Genomic DNA, 22740 nt, shown 5'->3' on the forward strand with positions numbered 1-22740 from the left:
TAGTGTGAGCTACGTGTAATTTTAAATTTTCTAGTAACCACATTAAAAGAAATAAAAAGAAATTGTGAAGTTCATTTTAATATATTTTTAGCCCAATATATCCCAAATGTTATCATTTCAACATGTAATTAACAAAAAGTAATGATTATTTTGCTTTCTGTTGCATTCTCATAGAAATTTGGTACATATTTTACATTTTACATTTGCAGCACATCTTAATTTGCACTAGCCACATTTCAGGTGCTCAATAGCTACATGTCCCCATATTGTACATCACAGTTCTGGACTTTTATACCAGGGTTTCTCAACTGGGACATATCAAAATAGGAGTGAGACAGAGGGCTATGTGATTCAAGAACCACTGCTATAAGCTTGGGGATTGCAAGTGGTACAGACATGCCATTTCTAAGATGAGAGAGGAGGCCATATTGCTAAAACTCAATCTATATATTAGGGAAGTAACACTAATCTTAAATTCATTTTAAAACACCAATCTGTTTTCAGGATAATTTGTTACTACTAGTAAAGTATTTTCTTAAAAAGACACATTTTGGCAGCATAAACCAACTCAGAGTGATAATGTCAGCTGTGTTATTTAATCCACTGTTAATAACTGCATAGACAGCTGACTGACTTCAAAGAATCAATAAAATTTGGAGTTTTCACTGAGAGCCTGGTAAAACTTGGAATGGGCACAAATTGAATGTAAGTTATCTAAAGACATTGCCCACGTTTATGATGTTCTGCTTTCTACTTCTGAGTCCCTTCTTTGGTGGCACTATTTGGTGACTCCTTATTTAGCCTAAATTATATAACTAACTGTGATTATCATTCTTGGAAGATCATCTTAAGAGTTCTCAAAGTAACTCAGAGAAATTATATCTTCGTATTTGGGAAATGTGTCTGTGCACATTTTTTGATAACTGTGTACTCTCCTGTGTGTATTTTTTAAACTAAATTTCTTCATCTACCTTGAAGTAATGTAACTACAAACCTGTAATTTACTCTACTTTTAAGCTCTTCCTTCTGATAAACTTATCTGTTCATATTGAGTCTAATTATAGCTCAGGATGTAACCATGTGTATTATTCATTTGAATGAGTGAGCTTGTCTGGGAGTAAGGGGCTGTTGTTGCCAAAGCTTTATTGTCATTTGGCCTGACTATATTCTGTCTATGTCAGCTTCAGGAGAGGTAGATAAAGGGGAAGATGGGGCAGGAATACAGTACTCTGGTCCCTTGCAGCACTGCTTCTCAAAATGTTTCAGCACTTTGTAAAAAACTTGGCTAACTATTTTATTTTAGTTTTTTACTTAATCTTTTTTTAATAAGAGAAATCAAACACTAGGGGTAAAATTGAACTCTTCTTCATTCCCCGTCTCCAGATCTGTTTCCTCCCATCACCCCACTCTACCTCTCCCCTGCTCCTTGCACAACCACGATCCTGAATTTAGATATATCTTTACAGTTCATTTCTTAAAAGACTTTGACATAGATATGTACCCATAAACAATATAAAATATTGTTTTGTTTCTATTTTATACAGTAGGATCACACTGTACGTATGCTGCAACTTGCTGTTCTCAGATAACATTTTTGGATACTTTTTTCTTAATATAAAAATTTGATACATATATAAGAACATATCTAACACATAAGTAAGCTATGAAACCTACTAATAAAACAGATAACTCCTGAATCTACCATACGTACTGAGAAGTAAAACATTACCAGAATGTTTGAAGGTCGTCTGTGCTACTCTTCAGCCCTCTGATTCCACCCAGGAAACTACTCTTTTGAACTTGGTTCTCATTCATTTTCTTGCCATACCACATATGTATGTGTCCCTCAGCAATATATTTTCTTGTTTGCTTCTTTTAAACTTTGTAGAAACAGTATCATATTGTATATATTCCTTTTAGACTTTCTTTTTTATTCAGTATGATATTTTTAAGATTCATCCATGTTAATCTGTATATTTTCACTGCTGTGTAGTATGCCTTTAGGTAAAATTTATCCGTTTTTCTATCAATGGACATTTGTGTTGTTTCCAATTTTGCTGTTACAAATAGTGCTTCCCTGAACATTCTTGTATATGTCTTCTGGTACACATGTATCAAGATTTCTCTGGGGAATGTACCTAGGAATGCAATTTCTGTGTTGTAATATAGGAGTATATATATTCAACTTAACTAGATAAGTCCACATTCTTATCCAAAGTGATTGAACACATTCATCAGCACTGTATAGGAGTTCTTGTTTTTCCACATCCTCATCAACACTTGGTTTTCCAGGCATTTATTTTTGGCTATATATTTTGTAAAATAATATTGAATTGTAATTTTAAGTTTAATTTCCCTGATTTTAATGAGATTGAGCATTTTTCATATGATTATTGGCCATTCATGTTTCCTCCTTTTGAAATGCCTATTTATGTCTTTTCCAATGGATTGTTAGTCTTTTTCTTATTTGATTCATAGGAATTTGTATATTCTGGACACTAGAATTTGGTCAATTTATATGTTCCAAATATCTTTTCTCAGTTTCTGGCTTGTCACTCTCTTTAGTCAAACTCCATAACTTTTGACTTTCGTATTTAAGTGCTTAATCCATCTACAACAGAGTTTTGTATGTTTATTGAGTTAGAAATGCAATTTCTCTATTTTCCAAATACAAAAACTGTTTTCTTAGCCCCATTAGTTCTGACATATATCAGATTTTCATATGGGTGTGGAAAAGTTCAAGGAGTTTCTTTGAGCATCTAAACACATTTTAGAATCAATTTGTCAAGTTTATTTTTTTAAAAAACTGTTAGACTTTTGATTGGAATTGGCATTGGATCAATTCAGGGAAAATTGACATCTGTAGGATACTGGGTCTCCCTACCCGTAAACTTGGTATCTCCCTCCATTTATTTAATTCTCTTGAATGTATTTCAAGAAGTTTTATAATTTTCTCCATAAAAATCTTACATATTTTAACGAAATTTATTCACAGGTTCCTTATGTTATTAATACTATTGTAAAAGATATTTTAAAACACGTCTTTAGGGCCGGCCCCGTGGCTTAGCGGTTAAGTGCGCGCGCTCTGCTGCTGGGGGCCCGGGTTCGGATCCCAGGCGCGCACCGACACACCGCTTCTCCGGCCATGCTGAGGCCGCGTCCCACGTACAGCAACTAGAAGGATGTGCAGCTATGACATACAACTATCTACTGGGGCTTAGGGGGAAAAAAAATAAAGAAATAAAATTAAAAAAAAAAACACACCTTTAATTTTGTTAGTGTATTGAAGTGCAGTTGATTTTTGCATATTGATCTTATATCCAGCCTCTTTGCTAACCCCTTTTATTAAGTTTAGTAAATTGTATATAGGTTTTGAGAGTTTTTCTGTGTATGTAAATACTGCAGATGCTAACAGTTTTATTTTTGCCATCCCAATCCATATACGTTTTGTTTTTTTCCTTGTGTCTTTCATACCTTGATGAATATGATCTCTAGTATAATAATGATTAGAAGTGAATATGGTGGACGTCCTTGTTTTGTTCCTCAGTGTTTTAAAGTATGTGCTTTTAATATTTTACCATTGAGTATATTACTTACTGTGAGTTTTTTGGTAGATGCCCTTTATCAGGTTAAAGAAGTTTCCTTCTATTCCAATTTTACTAAGAGTTTTTACCATGAATGGCTGTTATTAAAGCCTGTAGAGTGCTTTTCCTGTGCCTATGGAGATTATCATTCTTTTCTCCTTCAATCTGTTAGTGAGATAAATTACATTAATAATTTTATATTATTAAATTATCCTTGCATTCTCAGAATAATCCCAACTTGGTTAAGATGCATGCTTTTTGATATACTACTCAACAGTGAATTTTTTGTAGATATAAACTAATTTTGAAATGAGAGAATAGAAGCTAAATCTTTGTTGACAATAAAATCTTTCCCAAGCACCTTTACAGGATTGCCCACTTTGCTACAGGGTGTGAGGAGAATTTCTGGCTATTAGATGTAGGTATTAGCTTGATATAGCAAAAAGAACACTGAAAAGTTAAATTATAATCTCATTTTGCTCTTCTGTTCACCTAAGAGAATTAATACAATTCAGTTGAGTTGTGTGGGCCTTATTTTCCTTAGTGAGTTTCTCTGATACTAGGATGTATGTTTACTGCTAGTAGCCATGTCCCTTGCTTTGCTATTAATCCGTCCTCATCCAACAAACATTTACTTACTAGGCACTAAAATCAAGGCAAAATCTGTTCCTCAAGGAACTTCTATTCTAGGGAGAGACAGAAAAAGTAAACAATACTAAAACACAGTTATAAAACTAAATGATACATCTTATCTTCCACAGACCACACTGGTTGTGATGTGTGGGGGTGGAAGGGTAGGCAGAGATTCTTTGGGTGGAGAGAGAGAAAAGAAGTTTCAGATGAAATATGATACTTGAACTGAGTTCTATGGATAATGAACATTTGCTGATCTCCATGAACCTCATTTGTGTTCTCAGTTGTTAACAAAGGAATTAGACTATTTTTTTCTCTAGCTGCCCTTTTGGCTTTGAAAATCTGTCTTTTTGATCCTTTGACTATATCACTCTTTTCAGGACCTCAGAAATAATTTTGTGATTTATTAAACATTTTGCTGCTACCTCTGATTTATGACCCTTGAAATCTTTTGTTCCATAGGTTTAGGGTTGTGAATGGCAAAACAGAATCTTCTTGATTCTGTTTTATTAAGTAATACCAACATATTTCATTTCTAGAATATTGATGATATTGACAAATGAATCATCATATAGAATTAACCTATTAACTTTGTTGTGTTTTCATGAAATTGCTCAATTTATTGTTACCATAAATAGATTTTTTTAAATTCCAGGCTTTATATAATCTCTAAGCACATTTCATTTGTATGTCTTATTTCAGTGCTGGACCCAAAGGAGACAACATTTATGAATGGAGGTCAACTATATTGGGACCCCCAGGATCTGTCTATGAAGGAGGGGTGTTCTTTCTTGACATTACCTTTTCACCAGACTATCCGTTTAAACCCCCTAAGGTCAGTATGAAGTATTCATCCATTTTTAGCAATATGTATTGTTGTATATGTATATGTGTACACATATACATATTCTTAAATATACATATGTAGGAATGCATGTCTGTTCTGTTAACATAGACAACTTCCCAGGGCTGATTGTATGTAAAAAGAAACAGAATGTGAAAAATTATGAGTTATTCCCCCACCCCAGCCCTTTACTCATATTGCATTATTTTTTCTCATCCTTTCTCAGTGTCTCCTTTCTGTGGTATGTGTTTTAATTTAACATAAGACAGCATGTTAGGGGTGGAAGTAGGGGAGTAAGGTTGGGCCGGTGCCAGCCCTAGAGGCCAGAGAACCAGTCTGAAGCTGGAGCCAGAGCCAAGCTCAGGAGCCAGACTGAAGGAGGAGGGAGCCCCACCAAGGCAAGGCTTATGGCACTAGCTATGGAGCTTTGAGTTTTGGTGCCTCCATGGTTCAGCTACTTACATGAAGTACACATGCAGTAGAATGGAAAGTGAGACCACAAAGGCCTAAAAATCATGCTAAGAAAATTTAGTAAGGAAGTCTTTGTAATAGTCCATTAATATAAATGATTAATTAATGAAATGTCATACATAAATGACTGAAGAAAGTGCAAGAGTACAGTGTAATCAGAACATGGGAGAATTCGCACTTATTTGAGACAAGATTATATACCTTAAGAATTCTTCACAGTTCTTTCTACTGCCTGTAAGTCAGTCATTTGACAAGTTTAAATTTGTTCTCCACTTTGAAAAGGCAAAGACCCTGAGGACACTGACTCTGTGTTTTGGCCACCAAGAAGGAATTCTCATTTGACCCAGCTTAACCTCTCAATGCAGAGGGAAGTAAAACTTATTTGAGTTGTAGGTTGGAGTGAACAATTTTAAAAAGCAAGAATAAGACTGTACCTTCACCATGACTTTCTGTAATTCCTCTCCCTCCTTCCCATCTTCACTTTCTTTTTTCCTCTCTCTTCCTGTCTTCTTTCCTTTCTATTGAAGCTTAGATGTTGTTTTGATATCAAAGCACAAAGTAATAACTATAATTTTACCAAAGAGGAAACCAAGGCACAGAGAAACTAAGTAACTTGCCCAGCATTATGCAGCAAGCGAGCAGTGGTGTCAGGATTTGAACCCAGGAAGTCTGGCTCCAAAGCCTATGTTCCTTTCTACATTACACCATAAATTTTATCCAAGCTGACAGGGCTGGTGGCACTGGTGACCACCCGGAGCTGCCTTTGGTAGGTTCTCAGTGATGAGGCCATAGTATATCTAATACTTAATTTCTCCTTTTACTGCATGAGAACCCTATGTCTTTCCATTCTCCTTTGGACCAGCCTATTAATCACCTGGAGTACCTGTAGCACTGCCAGTGGCTTGAGGACCTTTCTCTGACAGCCTCTTCAGTAGAGAAAGTACAGAGTAGGGAAGAGGAGGGAAAACTCGGGTCAGGCAGTTGTGCTGCTTGTAAGTCTGGTGTAGTCTGTTCTGTGAAATATACATCTCAGAAGACGTGCACGCATAGCCACGTTCCGCATGACAGAAATGTGTAGATTAAACAAAGCTAGAAGAGAAAACTAATGAGTTAGATAAAATAATTCTGTTTCCAGAAAGGCCTCAAAGACTGGAACGATGAGCCAAAACTAACAAGATGGGATTTAACACAGCTTAATCTGTAGTATTTCATTGAGAATCAGAAAGAAATCATGATACAAGATAGGGAAGAGAGACCTACTTAATTTTCATATAAATAAAATTTGTGGGCTTTTGGCTGACTAAAATTCTGTGGGAACTTGACGTTCTTGATGCCTCAGGAGACATTTTTAGGAATACAATCTCCAGAACTCTGAACCAATCACACTGTATCTGGAGTGCCTCATTCACGTCTAAGCTTCTCATTTTAAGGACAAACAGTAATAAGGTGGGGAGAGAGAGAGTTATTAACATTCGTGAGTTTCTTACTGAGTCAAGCACTATAGTGGACATCAGCTGTGCCAACTCATTTCTGCTCCAAAACACCCTAGTAAGGCTAGGATGTTCCCTATCACAGATGAAGAAACTTAGATGAGGCTTAGAGAGATTTTCCAATAATATACAACCAAGAATCTTCTGAACTCTGACTCCAGGACCATGAAGTTTCCACTGAATTATACACAGTTACCCTGGAGATATTTACTAGTAAAAATAGGACATAGGAGCAATGTGATATCTGTCCTCAGATGTTTCAGGAACTGTGGTGTGGGTTGGGGTTAGACTTTATCCTGGATGGCTGGATGGGACAAAAATAGAAGCAGGAGGGTATCAGTTACAGGGAAGTAGATTTCAATTCTGTGTGAGGAAAATCTGACCTGTAGCTGGACAGTCTGCTTTGAATAGCTCTACTTTTGAGACACTGGGCTTCTCTTTACTGGGACTGTTTAAAAAAAGCTGAATTAGTACCTGTCAAGAATAAAATCAGAAAAAAATTAAATCCTTCCACTGAATGAATTTGATTAGACAATCTCTTAGGACAAAGAAAAATCAAACTTGGTAACTCAAATCACAATTTAAAAGCACATTTATTAGAAACCTGTGGGAAGTTTTTCAAAGCAAATTATCATCACCTAATTTGTGAGTTTTAGAAATCAGATTTTTGTAGACAGATGTGTTACTCTCAGGGGGAAAAGTTTGTGGGTTTCCTGTTAACTAAAACAAAGACTTTTATTATTAATAGTTTTGAAGTTCCTTGCCCATGCCTTTCAAGTCTCCTATTACTCTAAATAGTCCATATTTGGAGTTAAGTCTTGGTTTTTTTCTCTGTTGTCCTCATCCTTTGTTCTTTTTCCAACAACCTTATCCACACACTTTGATTCATGCAGTGTTTCCCATTACTCTGAAGAATGGACCAGGGGAGCAGTAGGTTATCAGGGAGAATTGTTGGTAAAGCAGAGGCTCACAAATCTGTCTGGCTAGCTAATGGTTATCAAACATCCATACCATAAAGTTAGTCTATAGCATGATGGAATCCATGAGATGACTTTTCCAAAACTCTCATACTTGGAATCCTTAGTGAGGACTTTTAAATACTCTAGTGTGCATATATATTGCTTAAAGGTCAGTGGAGTGATTTGGATGCCTCCATTTGCCACAGCAACTTTTGGGAGTTGGGCTTCATCAGTTTGAACATCCTATACTCCAGTACCTAATTTTACAAAATCAGAGATGAGCTATTCCAATAATTTCTTCCAGAACTCACCTTAATTCTAATAAGGCAAGCAAAACAATTTTTAATTAATTATGTAACATTCATTAAACTTAGTATAGTATTTTAAATAGGTCAAGTACTAGTTATACTTTCAAATGCTGTATCTCAGTAGTTTTTAGTACATTGGTTTTCTTATAAAATCAATATGTTTATGCCCCTTTTACTAAATCTACAGCATTTTTTTTTGTTTGACATTGTTAATTGTATCTGAAGTATCTGATGCCGAGTCTTTAGTTGAATACTTAACCACCAATGATAATATTATTTCTCTGGGAAAACGTCTGTTTAATGATAAACTTTATCTAGGAGTAATATCTTATGGCCAAAAAGAAAAGCATAGTAAGTTGCTAGTATGTCCGAAAGTTTTTTTAATACTGTATTTCTTTTTCAGTATAGATATACATTTTAATGTTATAATTCAGATATCTATTTATTTGTCACATAGAAATTGCTTTAAATCTTATTGAGGATTACATTTTCTTATTCATGTTATAGATAATTACTCCCATGGTCAAAACCTGTACTTTTTTGTTTTAAAAGTTTAATGTGTAAGTATTTTAATCTTTTTAACTTTACAAAATCTACACATTTGTTATAGAATAAAAAGTAATTGCAGATAAGAAAAGTAAAAAATATACCTATAATCCTAACCCAAAAGTTAATTATACACATTTGTAGAATTTTGACAGAAGTTGACGAATTGCTCTCTAGAACAATTGTATCAGTTTACATCGTGGCCATCAACATAGAATAGTCTAGTACTTCCCTGCACTCCTCTCAGCTTTGAGGATTCCTTGTCTTTTTTAATCTAATCTCTGCCAATCCAGTAGATGAAAAGTGATATCTCATAGTTGCTTTAATTTATATTTATTTCACTACCAATGAGATGTGGAATAGTTTTCATGTACACTCTTGTCCAATTATTTCTCTTTTTTGTGAATAATATGAAAGTGTTTTTTTCTTTCTTCTTTTTTTTTTTTTTTTTGTGAGGAAGATTAGCCCTGAGCTAACATCTGTCCCCAATCGTCCTCTTTTTGCTGAGGAAGACTGGCCCTGGGCTAACATCTGTGCCCATCTTCCTCCACTTTATATGAGACACCGCCACAGCATGGCTTGACAAGTGGTGTGTCGGTGCGCGCCTGGGATCCGAACCCCAGGCCGCCGCAGCGGAGCGCGCACAGTTAACCACTATGCCACCAGGCCAGCCCGAAAGTGTTTCTTCTTGAAAGTCTCACACCAAGTAAAATTAACACATGTACTTGAAAAATTCAGAAGCAAAGTAATGGAGTATGTTTTATTACTATGGTATTTTTTTCTAATAAAAACACTTTGAAAATATTATGACAACCTGTGTCTAATGTTTTATGTCTCAGAGATTCTAATGATATACATCCTAACTAAGGAGTCATTCTAGGTAACATATCAGATCTTGGTTTTTACAGTAGAAATACATAAAGGTAGCCTATTCATAATTTGACTTTTTCTGTCTCTCTGTGAATCTGAATAGTTTATAAGAAATAAGCGAGCATTCTAAACAGATTTAAGAGTAGGTACGTAGGAGGATCAAGCGTATTGGTTATTTATTTTTAGTATCTCAGGCAAACTTATGCACAAAACAGACATGCTGTTTCAATGTTCATATCTATTACTGGAAAATATTGTTTTCTTTGTTAATGGCAAGACAGTATCTGCCAGTAGATATTTTCCAAAAAGGAATGATAAAACTTATGCCTAAGATGTTTTAAAAAAAAAAAAAAACTACATGCATACATAGAGGTATTTGTGTGAGAAAAAAAGCTCTTTGCTATTAATAATATCTAAAGCTTTTTATTATAAATTCATTACAAATGTTATCAAATGAGTTTTAAAATAAATCTTAGCGTAGAGATCATTTTAGAGCGAATACATTTTGTTTTTTATAAAATCTTACTATGGATTGCTTACTAATGAAATATCAGCTAATAGGAAAGGCCTTAACTGCTTTCAGACAATGAAACAGATAATTTAGGTCCATCAGATTTTCAAAATCTTCATTTTATTATCCTCGTTAGATTTTAACCTTAAGTTGACAGGTCAAGGCTAATCCTGAATAAAGTAGCTAATTAGCTATAGTAGAAGCAATGATGTCCATCATTTGAAAGCCAGAGAGACATCTATGACTAAAATTCAATAAGGAGTTCCACAATTTTATTATAACTAGGTTATTATTATTTAGTTTTTCTTGTTACTGCTTCTGCTACTGCTCAAAGAAAGTTGGTGATGTCTTCAGAAAGAGCAATCCTTCAGAAAGGATTTTCAGAAAGAGCAGTGGTTTACGTGTGTAAACCTGACTGCCCACTCATTTGCTCTGGCCTTGGGGAGAAAACACACAGTTGTCATGGAGTAACATGAATCAACTTGTTTTTAATGTGAGTTGATACATTCATATAAAACCTGACCATGGATCTAGTACTTTCATACGCACTGAATTGCCTATTTGACATCTCCAGTTGAACACCCAACATTCACCTCAAACTTAACAGGTCCAAAACCAAACTGTTGATTACACACCCTACCCCACTCCTGCCAAACCAGCTCCTCCAGTCTTCCCTATCTCAATGAATGGGAACTCCGTTTTTCTAGTTGCTAAAGCTAAAAACCTTGCAGTCATCCTTGACTCCTCTCACACAACCTAGTTAGACCCAGTCTACTAGCTCAAAATAAATATGCAAAATAAATCCAGAATCTAACTATTTCTCATCACCTCTCCATAGTAACACTCTGGCCCTAGCCGCCATCAACTGCTCTCCTCTCCCAGATTACAGTGGAAGTCTCCTATCTGGTCTCCCTTTGCCTTATCCCTCCTGCAGTGTATACCCCTACACAAAATGATCCTTTTATAATGTAAGTCAGAGTATGTCAATTTGTCTAAAACCCTTCAGTGATACCCAACTCACTGAATAAAATTACACAAAACTTTGTAGAATCACCTTGTTAACAATACTTTTCAAAATCGCCAACTATCACTTGACTCAAATACTCTAAACATGCTCCTTCCACAGAACCTTAGCATTTGCTCTTCCTTCTGCCTGCATTGTCTTCCCCCAGAAATTCACATGGCTTACTCCATTTCTCCCTTCAGGTGTCTGCTCAAATGTCACCTTTTCAGAGAAGCTCTTGTGTGACAACTCCCAACCACCGAATGCTCCCTATGAGATTCTCCACCACCACCACTACGCTTGATTTTTCTCCATAGCACTTCTCCCTCCTGGTATTATATATTTCTTTGTTTATGAGTTTATTATATGTCCCTTTCTCCAACTAGGATGCAAGCTCCAAGAGCACAGGGACTTTATCTATTTTGATGTCACTCCTGTATTCCCAGCACCTAGAACAATGCCTGGCAATTCAGTAGGCATTCAATAAAAATTTATTCAGTTAACTTAATTCATACAACTTTGCCATAAAGACAATATTCATTATGTCCCCACCTCATAGATCAGAAAACTGAGGCCCGTGGAGGTTAAGTGGCACAGAGGTCACATAGGAAGTAGGTAGCAGAATTGGAATCGAAACTCAGTTCTAAACTGAACTTTTCATTCCCCAATTAAAGAGAAAATTTAAATTGCTTTTATCTCTGAAAGAAGGAACACTTGTTCTTAGATTTTACACTCTGTTATAAATTAATTATATCAGATCATTCTCTAAACCAGATTTTTTGGGAGAGAGATGAAAGAGATGACATACGGAGCAAAGAATGTTAGGAAGAGATTTTGAGTGCCTGTCTTTCTGTTTTGCCAAGGGCCCTCTTTCCAAAGGCACCTGGGGCTTTACTCCAGTGTGTTCCTAATTCACAAACACTGAAGTATTAATTCTGTGTTGAACAGTAAATACTGATTTCTGGATTTTGCTAGCCCTAAGCTAAAGGAGAAATTTCACATTTCATGGGTCATTTTCATGCTTAACTAGTGTCAAAACAGCCTTGTATCCTCAGTATTATGACTGGGCTGTAGTATTGTTTACATCTCATGATTCAGTAATTTTTCTTTTTAGTCCATTCCCCTTTTTGGTAAACCTTTAAAAAAAAAGTCATGCTATACTTGAATGTTGTATGAAATTTCAGAATGAATGTGAGGAATAAAAATAGATCAAAGCAGTGGTCCTTGTCTTCCTGCTTTTAAAACAATACACATTGTTGTATCCATCTGTGTGTCCAACTATCACCAATTTAAGAATTACTAAGAAATAAGATTGGATTTTGTTTTCAGGGCAAGGAATACCAACTTTATTTGTTCTAAACCAAATTAAATATGCCTATAAGCTAATAGGAAATTGGCCATTAGGCTGACAGGAAGTTCAATTTAGTTATATTTTGGGAAGATTCCTCTCTTTCTAGCTTTCTGTAGTCTAATGCAGTTCCAAATTTGGGAGAAAGACCTTTAGTTGATCATTGTCTCTGAAATGCTTATTGCCCAAACCAACTTAATCTATTCAACCACCTACACCTTTGCCCAAGCTCTGATGGAGTTGATGTGTCATCGGCCCCTGTGGTATCTTCTCACACACCCCTGTCAGAGTCTTGCCATAGAAGTAGGGGTTTCAAACAAGTTTTTTGCTGTGCCCCTTCATGCTCTGGAGTTCCTTTCTCTGTGGAATGTGACCACTCCAAATGGGGGTTGGTATTTATGATTCATATTACTGTCAGCATAACTGGTAGGAGTGGACAGGCCTGAATTCCTTCACAAAGGATGTTCTTCTACAAGGAGGTTAAATGAGCAAAAGAAATTGGAGTGAGACATTCAGATGTTAGGAAATTAGCTCTCTTGCTGTCATGGCCAGGGAAAGATGACAAGTCACACATCAGAGAGAAGTGATTTTTCCAAAGAAAGGTTCACAGATGTAGACAAGTGACATTCTCCCCTCAGTAAAGCTTTTCTGATGAGAAAAGGGTGGGGTAGCTTCAAGATGAAGTCTTCAAGATCCCAAAAATCAAACAGTAGAGATCTACTAGTCCCAGAAAACAGTGAACCCTGGGAACTCTGAGGGAAACACTACAGGTCACAGAAAGGTCAGAAACGATAAGGTGATTTTGAAGGAATAGCCTTGTGAAGAGGGAAACCTGCACGACTGAGCTGGAAGAAGCTTCAAATTTGGCATTTTCCTAACCTTGTAGGAAAGAGCCCTTGATGGGACCAGATCAAGACGTGGAACAGACATCCTGTGTTAAGGGTCTGTAAATTTGATAACAAATTATATTTTATCATCCATTTGAGAAATCGGATGGGGAAGTGGTATTCTACATGTAAGAAAAAAATCATTATATTCTCTACTTTATGTAAAAGTGTTACTTGTTTGGATAGCTATATGTAATGTTATTTTGTTCAAGCTTGGATAGAGTAGGAGGGTCTGAGTTAATTTTTAAGACTCCCAGCCAAGTATCAACTCCTTTATGGCAAATGATCAAGTTTCCTTGACTTTTTTTTCCTTAGAGTTGGAGTTGGATCTCTTAGTAAGATAGCAGCCTCCTAGAGATTTGCTTAAGCAGGTCCAAGGAAAATGAGGCAGGGAGAAAGGAGTGTTCTCAGTTCCCAGCTGGCCAAGATCAGAGTCAGTATGTAATCACAGCTTGTCACTTAGTTAGGGGGAAGATATGATCAACTGGCCTTTGCAAGTATTTCTTGTCCTATAGAAAGTAAGGATAAACGAAGTCAGAAGTTAAAGGTTGAAATACAATAGATCTAGGATCAGATAGCTACACTGACTCCTACAGGTGTAGCTATTCTAAGCAGACGCGTTTTTCCTATGGTATCAGTATGTTAGCAGAAACTTGCCAAAAATCCTTATAAGTTGGTTGCTTTTTTTTAAAAAAAAAAAGTCTATTTTAAGCCTAATTTATAAAGCAGAGATTTATTGAGCCCTTACTACTTTTCAGGCCCTTGATATTATAAAGATAAGATATAGCCCGGGGGGGAGTGTGGAGACAGAAAACAACAGTTAAGGGCTAATATAATAGTGCAGGCTAGAAAAGAATCAGGGCTGAGCTTTGGGGATAAAAACAAGGGAAATAATATATGAATTCTTTTTTTCATTCCTTTTCTCAATAAATATGTGTGTACCATGCACCAGTCCAAATACTGAACATAGAGAGGTGCCTCTTCTTAGATAGAGTTTACATTCAAGATATAATACAGCAGGGTTTCTCAACTTCAGCATGATTGACATTTTGGGCAAGATAGTTTTTTGTTGTGGAGGGCTACCCTTTTGCCTTGTAATATGCATAGCAGCATCCCTGGCCTCTACCCACAAGATGCCAGTAGTAATCTGTCTCCCGTCCTCCCCATTTGTGACAAACAAAAATGTCTCTGGATATTGCCAGATGTCCCCTGGAGGTCCTAGGGAGATCACTCATCGTTGAGAAGCACTATTTAGCAATAGCATCTGTATCCACTGGTGACAGATGTGAGACATCTGTGAGGACTTTCTGGTTTCTCATCTGAATGACTAGGTGGAGACACGTTTCCTGACAAGGAACCTATAAGGACATCTGGGTGAGAAATGTTCATTACACAGCTTTACAGATCTGGCGTTCAAGTGAGTGATGTGAGCTAGAGATACAGATTGAGGATTAAAACCCTAAAATAAATGACCTCACCCATAGAAATGTATAATTTTCAACCCAAACTCAATTTTTGGAGCTATAAATTTACAGAGTGGGTTTCCTAAAAGAAAGACTGATAATTGAAAAAATTAACAAAAAACTCACATTTTCTCTTTTTCATTATGTTCTCAGTGTTTTGGGGTTGGGAAGTTATTTTCCATACAGACTACACAATAATGCCTCACAAAATATTGTATTCTCATTTAAAATACTCATCTATTGTTAATAAGTCACAAAAGCATGAACAATTAAACCAGTCAAATAAATTAATCTTTCCATAAGTACCCAAATGAGGACTAAAATAAATAAAAATAATTACCTGTGATTGAAGTGTACTCCTGCAAGGGAATGGACTAAATGACCTTCTTCAAGCTCCCCTTTGAGCCTTTAGTTTCAGTTTCAAATTCTATTGACATAATGGTGGTTATGGAGAATTGTGTACTAGACATTATACTGTATTTTTTAATGCCTAGTATTTTATACTAACATTATACTGTACTTTTATACTCATTATCTCACTTGATCCTCTCAGTTTGAGAGGCAGGTTTCATTATCACAGGAAACTAATACTTAGATTAAGTAATGTGATTAGGATCACATCGCTAATAAGTGCCAGGGCCAGGATTAGAACTCCTAGCCTCCTGATTTCCAGTCCAGCAAACTCACTCTTCACACCTGAAGTAGCAGAGCTGTGAAGTGATCTTGCTAAACACACAGTAATTCAATTTATTGCCAACAGCCATACTTTAGATCACTCTTGCATTCTTTTCTGTAGTTCATGGAAAACGTCCTTTTTGCTTTTATTTTTGTGGAGAATTAGGTTAAATCAGGTGGGATTTTTTTTGGCATTTGCCAAATTATAAACCTGTATATGTGCAATATATTGTGTGTTTATGTTTCCCCGACATTCGGCCACTAACTTATTTTAAACTCTATTCCTGTATATTACATAAAACAATAATTTATATAATGAAGAAATAATACATAAAGTAGTATGTTTATTTCAAGTTATTTCTAGTTATTTTCTTCATTTCCACACTTTTTTTCCTTACCTCCCTTTCTCACTTTAAAACATCACCTCTTCTTTAGTGGTTTGCTTTTAAAATAAGATTAGTCATTTTTAAAAACAGTTTTAAATATGTGAGATATCTTTATATATCTTTTGTATATATACACACACACAGTAAAAAGTTGAAACAGTACAAAGGGATATAGTAAAATTAAGTCGTCTTCCATGTTCCCTGGCATTTTCATTCCCCACCCAAAGACATCTTTTTTCCTGCATTTGCTATTTTCGTTTATCATATTCAAGATTGTCCCATATTCATATATGTAATCAGCTCCACTATAATTATGTAATATTTCATTGAATGAATGTACCATAATCTGTTTAATAATCTATTTCCAATCTTTTGCCATCACAAATAATGCTTCACTGAGTAGCTTTGTACATACTGTCTTTGTGGACTTGTGTAAATATATCTATAGGATAAATTCCTAGAACTGGAATTGCTAGAACAAAGGATATATGCCTGTTCAATTTTAATAGATATTGCCCAGATTGCTCTCCAAAGGAGTTGTACCAACTTATACTCTCAACTTAGATACACCTGCCTTTTCCCTTATATCCTCACCAATGTTGTGAGGATTGCTGGAGGCACCACCAAATATTTGACCTTTACCAATCTAATAGATAGGAAAGAGTGTTTAATTATAATTGCATTTCTCTTATTATGAGTAAGAATAATGCCTTTTCATGTGTCTGAAGGTTTGCCTTTTTCTTATCAAAAAGAAACCATATAGAAACCTATGCTTTTGACACTTTCCAATCATGTAACTTTTGATGACACTAAACTCTCTGGAACTTAGTGTTTTCATCTGTAGAAAGAGAAAGTTTAACAATCTCTAAGATTCGTTCAGTCTTTACCTGTCAGTGATTTGTCACTGCTCTGCTTAAACCACTTTAGTGGCTTCCTGTTGCGCTTAGAATAAAATCCAAACTTCTTAGTTGACCTGCAAGGCCCTCGTGATCTCTCCACCTGCCTCACGACACTGCGGCTCTCCTCGGCCTCCTTTTAGTTCTTCAGGACCTTAGGATTTGCTGATCCCTTTGCCTGGAACATGTTTGATCCGGTTCTTCATGTGTGCAACACCTTCTCATTGTTCAGGCCTCATCTTTGGTGTTATCTAATGAGAGGTGTATTTCCTGACCACCTTATATAAATAGTTGCACGCTGGTTATTTTCTATCACATCAACCTGATAATCTCTTTCATGAAACTTTTCAGAGCATGACATTTACACTTATTTGTTGGTTGGTTTTATTTTCTGCCTACTCAACGCTAGACTCTGAGCTCCATGAGGATAAAGACCTTATCTGTCGTGTAGTACCTGGCAAATAGTAGTTTTGATGAAGCAAATGGATATGCATTTTGCTTGTCATATCTTTAACACTTCTGAAATCTTTTCATACTTGGTTGGTTTGTAGTATTGAAATGTTGTTCATGAGTGTGTGTGTGTGTGGGTATGTGTGTGTGTTTTCTCATTCTCTCTCACAGAATTAGGTATGCCTGGAGGGCAGGGTCTTCCTTTTCTATGAAGATGTTTGTCATAAGTGCATCTAGTAGACCCAGTAGAAAGGAGTGCATTTTATTTTAAAACAATGAAAGGTAATATAATTTATTTTAAAATGCTTAAAATTAAGTGCTACAGATATTGTCATGAAACTTATTGGCAAAAAATTAATCCATGTTAAAGAAAAAACTTGAGTTTTTATTACCATCTTGTTTGAAATATTATATTTGTGATTTTATAAAGTATCTAGGCTATGTTTTATGCAGACCATCTGTTGACACAAATTGTAAGCAAATAATTTGCATCTTTAAATATAGGTTAGAATAATACTCAGTACATAGGCCAAATTTTGCAAAGCAAGAAAATATTGCAATCTAAAAACCGAATAACTTTTCCTGTAGATCTCTACCTTCAGTAATATAGTATGAGCATATTCACTTTTTTGTACCATTTTTACAGTTTCAGAATTTGAAGTCACATCATGAAAGCCAAATGAAGGCACGTGCTTGTTTTCAAAGCCAGACTTAGACAAAGAAAGTATGTAAACTTTGTCTTTGCTGCCACCTTGTCACATTACACAACTGTCACTTCTTAAGCTTTATTTAAACAAAATTCCTGGGGAAAAAATTCATGTCTAGTAGAATGGATAAATTGTGGTGTATTCATACAATGGAATGTTATAAAATAGTGAAATAAAAAACACAGAACAATGAGCAATGCATAGGAATCTCACACGCTATTGAAAGAAAGAAGACACGAAAGAGTATGTACTGTATGATTCCATTTATATACTGTGTGATTCCATTTATACAGGGAAAACTAATGTATAGAGATAAGAGTCAGAATAGGGGTTACATTTGGGGGGATGGCTGTGACTGAGAGGAAACATGAGGGAGATTTCTGGGGTGCCGGTAAGATTCTATATCTTATTCTGGGTGGTGGTTACTCAGATGTCTTCAGTTTGTAAAAATTCATCAAGCTATGCACTGATGATCTGTGTACTTTTCTTTACATATGTTATATTTTATTGTTTCAATAGTTTCCATTAAAAAGCCCTATATCATTACATTTAAGCCAGGTCTCCTCCATCTTTTGAACATTTTTGCTTTGAACCTCAATGTCGGTCTTTTTTTCCCTATCAAATATGTATTGTGTGTTATAGTTTGACATGTTTAGATCTGTTGAATTTTCACTTCTGACCAGTGTGTTAACTATCTGGTTTTAGGTTATCTATAGCTTAGATAAGCATGTCATTTATGTCTCCATTGAAGTCATTGATAAGGTGTTGAAAAAGACAGAAATAATTACAAATCATCCCACTAGAGACCTTCTTTGTGCCAACTTAATTTATTTGGTCATTCAGCAAGATCTGCTAAAATTTGCTTACTGAGTCTATTCCACGTCTACCAAACTAGATTATTATCCAGCCTGGAATTCTCTCTCTTGCCCACAAGGATACACTCAAAGTGAGGTTTGCAACAGCCCAGTTTGTTTTGGACCCTACTGTTTACAATCTCATTGGTCATAAATAATACTCCCCATAGACATAAAGGTCGAGTTTATGACTGCCAAGCTGCTATGTTTATTTTGGCACTAGGCCAGTGCCATAGACAGTAATAAAGGAAGAAGACTTATAAGAATTTTTTTATTATTTAAGTATAATTGATGTACAATATCCTATTAGTTTCAGGTGTACATCATAGTGATTTGATATTTATATATATTATAAAATGATCACCATGGTAAGTCTAGTTACCATCTGTCACCATAAAAATTTATTACAATATTATTGGCTGTATTCTCTATGCTCTACATTACATCCCCATGAATTACTTATTTTATAAGTGGAAGTTTGTACCTCTTAATTCTCTTCACCTATTTCTCCCATCCCTCCCAACCCCTCCTTCCTCTGGTAGCCAGTTTATTTCCTGTATCCATGAGTCTGTTTTGTTTTGTTTGTTCATTTGTTTTGTTTTTTAGATTCCACGTAGAAGTGAAATCATACTGTATTTGTCTTTCTCTGTCTGACTTATTTCACTTAGCATCTTCTTTATCCATTCTTCTATCCATGGACACTTAGGTTGCTTCCATATCTTGGCTATTGTAAATAATGCTGCAGTGAACATGGGGGTGCATATATCTCTTCGAATTAATGTTTTGGTTTTCTTCAGATAAATTCCCGGAAGTGAAATTGCTGTATCATATGGTAGTTTTATTTTTAATTTTTTGAGGAACCTCTGTACTGTTTTCCATAGTGACTATACCAGTTTACATTCCCACCAACAGTGTACAAGGGTTCCCTTTTTTCCAAATCCTTGCCAACACTTGTTATTTTTGTCTTTTTGATAATAGCTAAGACTTCTAAGACTTTTGACTGTGTATATGCCTGACCAGAATAGAAAGAAGTTGTTAATGGGTGTAAATAAAGAACGATGCAATCACCTCAGAGGTATAACTGGTTGGCATAACACCCAGCACTCAAGGAGAATCTGCATATGACCCTCAATCTATGACTTAGTAAGTTTTTTGAAAGACTTTTAAAAGACTTCATCATAAACCATGCTGGAGTTCAAATGTACTATGTCTGCTTTATTCCTCTAATCTCTAATTTTAATGACCGTATTGAAAAAGGAAAAGGAAATGGCACAATTTGGTTTTGGTATATCCACACTTAATCCCATTGATCACCACATCATTTTTTGAGTACTAACAAGTCATTTGTTAATATCCTTTCTAGAATTTTGTTAAAAATATCTCTCTCCTTATTAACGAAAGAAATAAAATTTAGTATAATTGAATAGAGTTGAAAAACTACCTTCTCTCTGCCATCTGTTAACATTTCACTGTTACCTTCTCCAAGGTGTGATTCTCTTCCTTAATTTGCCACATTCTTGCTTGGAAAAGCCTTATTTTCTTTAGCATTTTTTTTCTTGCTGGATATATCTAAACCCATGAAATTATTTTAATGTCAGGACTTTAAGACAACTAAAAGGTAAAGATAGGAAATAGTACTCACCCTGTAATAAAAGAGACCCAACGTTGGCCCTCATGAAACTTATACACCAGTGGCTGGAGGACAGACATGCCAATGACTGTAATAAGGATAACAGTGCAGTGCTAACATTGGAGAAGGAGCGCCTGAAGGATGGAAGAAGTTCCCCCCAGAGATAAGAAACAGTATTCCTACAAAAAGAACGGCGTGCACAGAGGACTGCAAGTGTGTGATCTTTTCAGGGCAATGTGGTCCATGGAGAACCAGGAGCCTGCCCGGATAGGCACATCTGCCATCCTTAGGAATTTAGAGTTTATCCTGCAGGCAGTAGACAGTTGAACACATTTGCATGCTAGAAAGATCACCTTTGATGCAATATGGTGGGTGATGGTGGGGAAGGAGAGACCAAAGAAAAGTAGTGTTGTGAAGGAGGCTGTTGCAATAATCTCATCTAGCAATGATGAATGCCTGAGGTAGAGTAGTGCGAGGAGAATGAAAAGGTAGATGGAGAAATTGAGGAGGTAACGTCGAGTCCATACATTGCTCTCATGTCGATGCCCCATGTTTCTTACAGGATACATTAATATTACTGTGTATTTTTTTCTGAAGATCTAAGCTTTTGTGCACAATCATTGCTATGCAGCTGAGAGTGTATGAAGTTAGTTAGTTTGGCATGACGCAGTGAGAATTTTTTATGTAGACGCACTTGAAGTTGTCCATCTTCTTGGTGAGCACTTTAGGGGAAAAAAAAAAAGATAATCAGCAACTCCTCTTACCCCATCCTTTAAAATTTGGTTTGTACCTACCTCTTCTCTGATACTTTCTGGGATTCTTCCCAGCCGGATATCATCATTTGATCTGAACTCGAGAGCCCTGTGTCCTCTCATGTGACATTTCATAGTAGTGATCTGTGTGATTCTCTTATCTCTCTGCTAGATGGTCAGGTGTCTCAGGGTCAGGACCCAACTTGTGCATCTTAGCTTCCTTCCCCCACCCATCATCATCATGCTCCTCAGTTCCACACAGTGCTTTGAAAATAGTAAAGAGTCAACAAATATTTGTTAAATAAATGAAAATTTATTCCTTATGTTCCTTTGTTCTGAACCAAAGGTTTTTATCTTTATAATTGGCAGCAAACATTCCTCAGAGCCAGAGACTATTTATATTTTTGTATCTTCCCTAGAACCTAATACAGACCTGTTTAGACTGTAGGCATCAGTAAATATCTTCTTGGTTTGTTGATAGGCTAATTGATTATTTTGAAATTCTTGGCACTAAGGACAAAGAAGAGGAACAAAATTCATGACTTATTCACTGAGGCATCATCTCAGAAAAGGATTCTCACCTTCCTAGGTTGAATTGACTTGTATAAATGCTTACAAGTGAGTTGAGTTATGTTTGAGCAAGTATTTGGGGCCTGTAGAGGGGGTGGTAACTAATCAAAATAGGTGACTCTAACCAATATCAGAAACCACTGTCTGGTCATGTCAAGCATATTCCTGAGGCTAAACATCCTAAACTATCTAAATTAAATTACAATTTAAATACAAATCCAATAGAAAATCAGTAAATATATTCAGAGAAAACTTTTCTTCTTCCACTCCTACTCCTACCCCCGGTTGGGGTTGAGGAGGAACACAAGCATTTGATAGTTGAAGGTTTCCTATAGAGAATTATCATTTACTTATTCACTCAATAAATGTATATCTAAGCCCTGTTAGATGTGTGGCAGTGCTTGATACCAGGGATATTGCAAAGAAATCTTCTACATGCCCCACCCTCAGATAGCCTTCAGTCTAGGTAAAAAGAAAGAAATATACACAAAAGGCTAACTTTAAATGTAATAGAAGTTCAGACAAGGGATTGAGTGCTATGATTGGAAATGGCAGGGGGACACTTTATATAAGAAGTATCCATGAAAGATGCTTAGCATTTCCGTAGGTAAAAGAAAATATTGAGTTATCAAGATGCAGGATGGCAGAACTTTTAAAGTGTGGAAAAAACAAGCTTGTTCTACTAGCCATGTCCTAAGCATGGTAATCTACTGCATATATGGAACTTGAATTTAGAGACACATCGTATCTAGAGCAGTATATTTAGATGTCGTTGGAAACTAAAAATAGAAAAAAATCTCAGCATTAACAATTAGTGACTCTGTTCATTGTAGGTTTGAATTTTTTTAAAAAGTTGAAAGAAAGTGTAAAACAAAATAAGCTAGCAAGTATTTCTTCATAAAG

The 22740-nt window shown here is 35.8% G+C and overlaps 1 protein-coding gene across 3 annotated transcripts in view; it reads left to right on the forward strand.

Annotated features, from left to right (window-relative positions):
* The window catches only part of LOC131413228 (ubiquitin-conjugating enzyme E2 E2), a 339406-nt gene that overhangs the window by 256797 nt on the left and 59869 nt on the right, over window positions 1–22740 (forward strand). For all 3 annotated transcript variants that reach the window (XM_058553848.1, XM_058553859.1, XM_058553853.1), the window contains exon 4: window positions 4920–5052. In XM_058553848.1, the coding sequence (XP_058409831.1) occupies window positions 4920–5052 (133 nt within the window). The remainder of the gene's footprint in view (window positions 1–4919; window positions 5053–22740) is intronic.

The sequence above is a fragment of the Diceros bicornis genome, chromosome 2 (assembly GCF_020826845.1).
Source record: "Diceros bicornis minor isolate mBicDic1 chromosome 2, mDicBic1.mat.cur, whole genome shotgun sequence".
Lineage (NCBI taxonomy): Eukaryota > Metazoa > Chordata > Mammalia > Perissodactyla > Rhinocerotidae > Diceros > Diceros bicornis.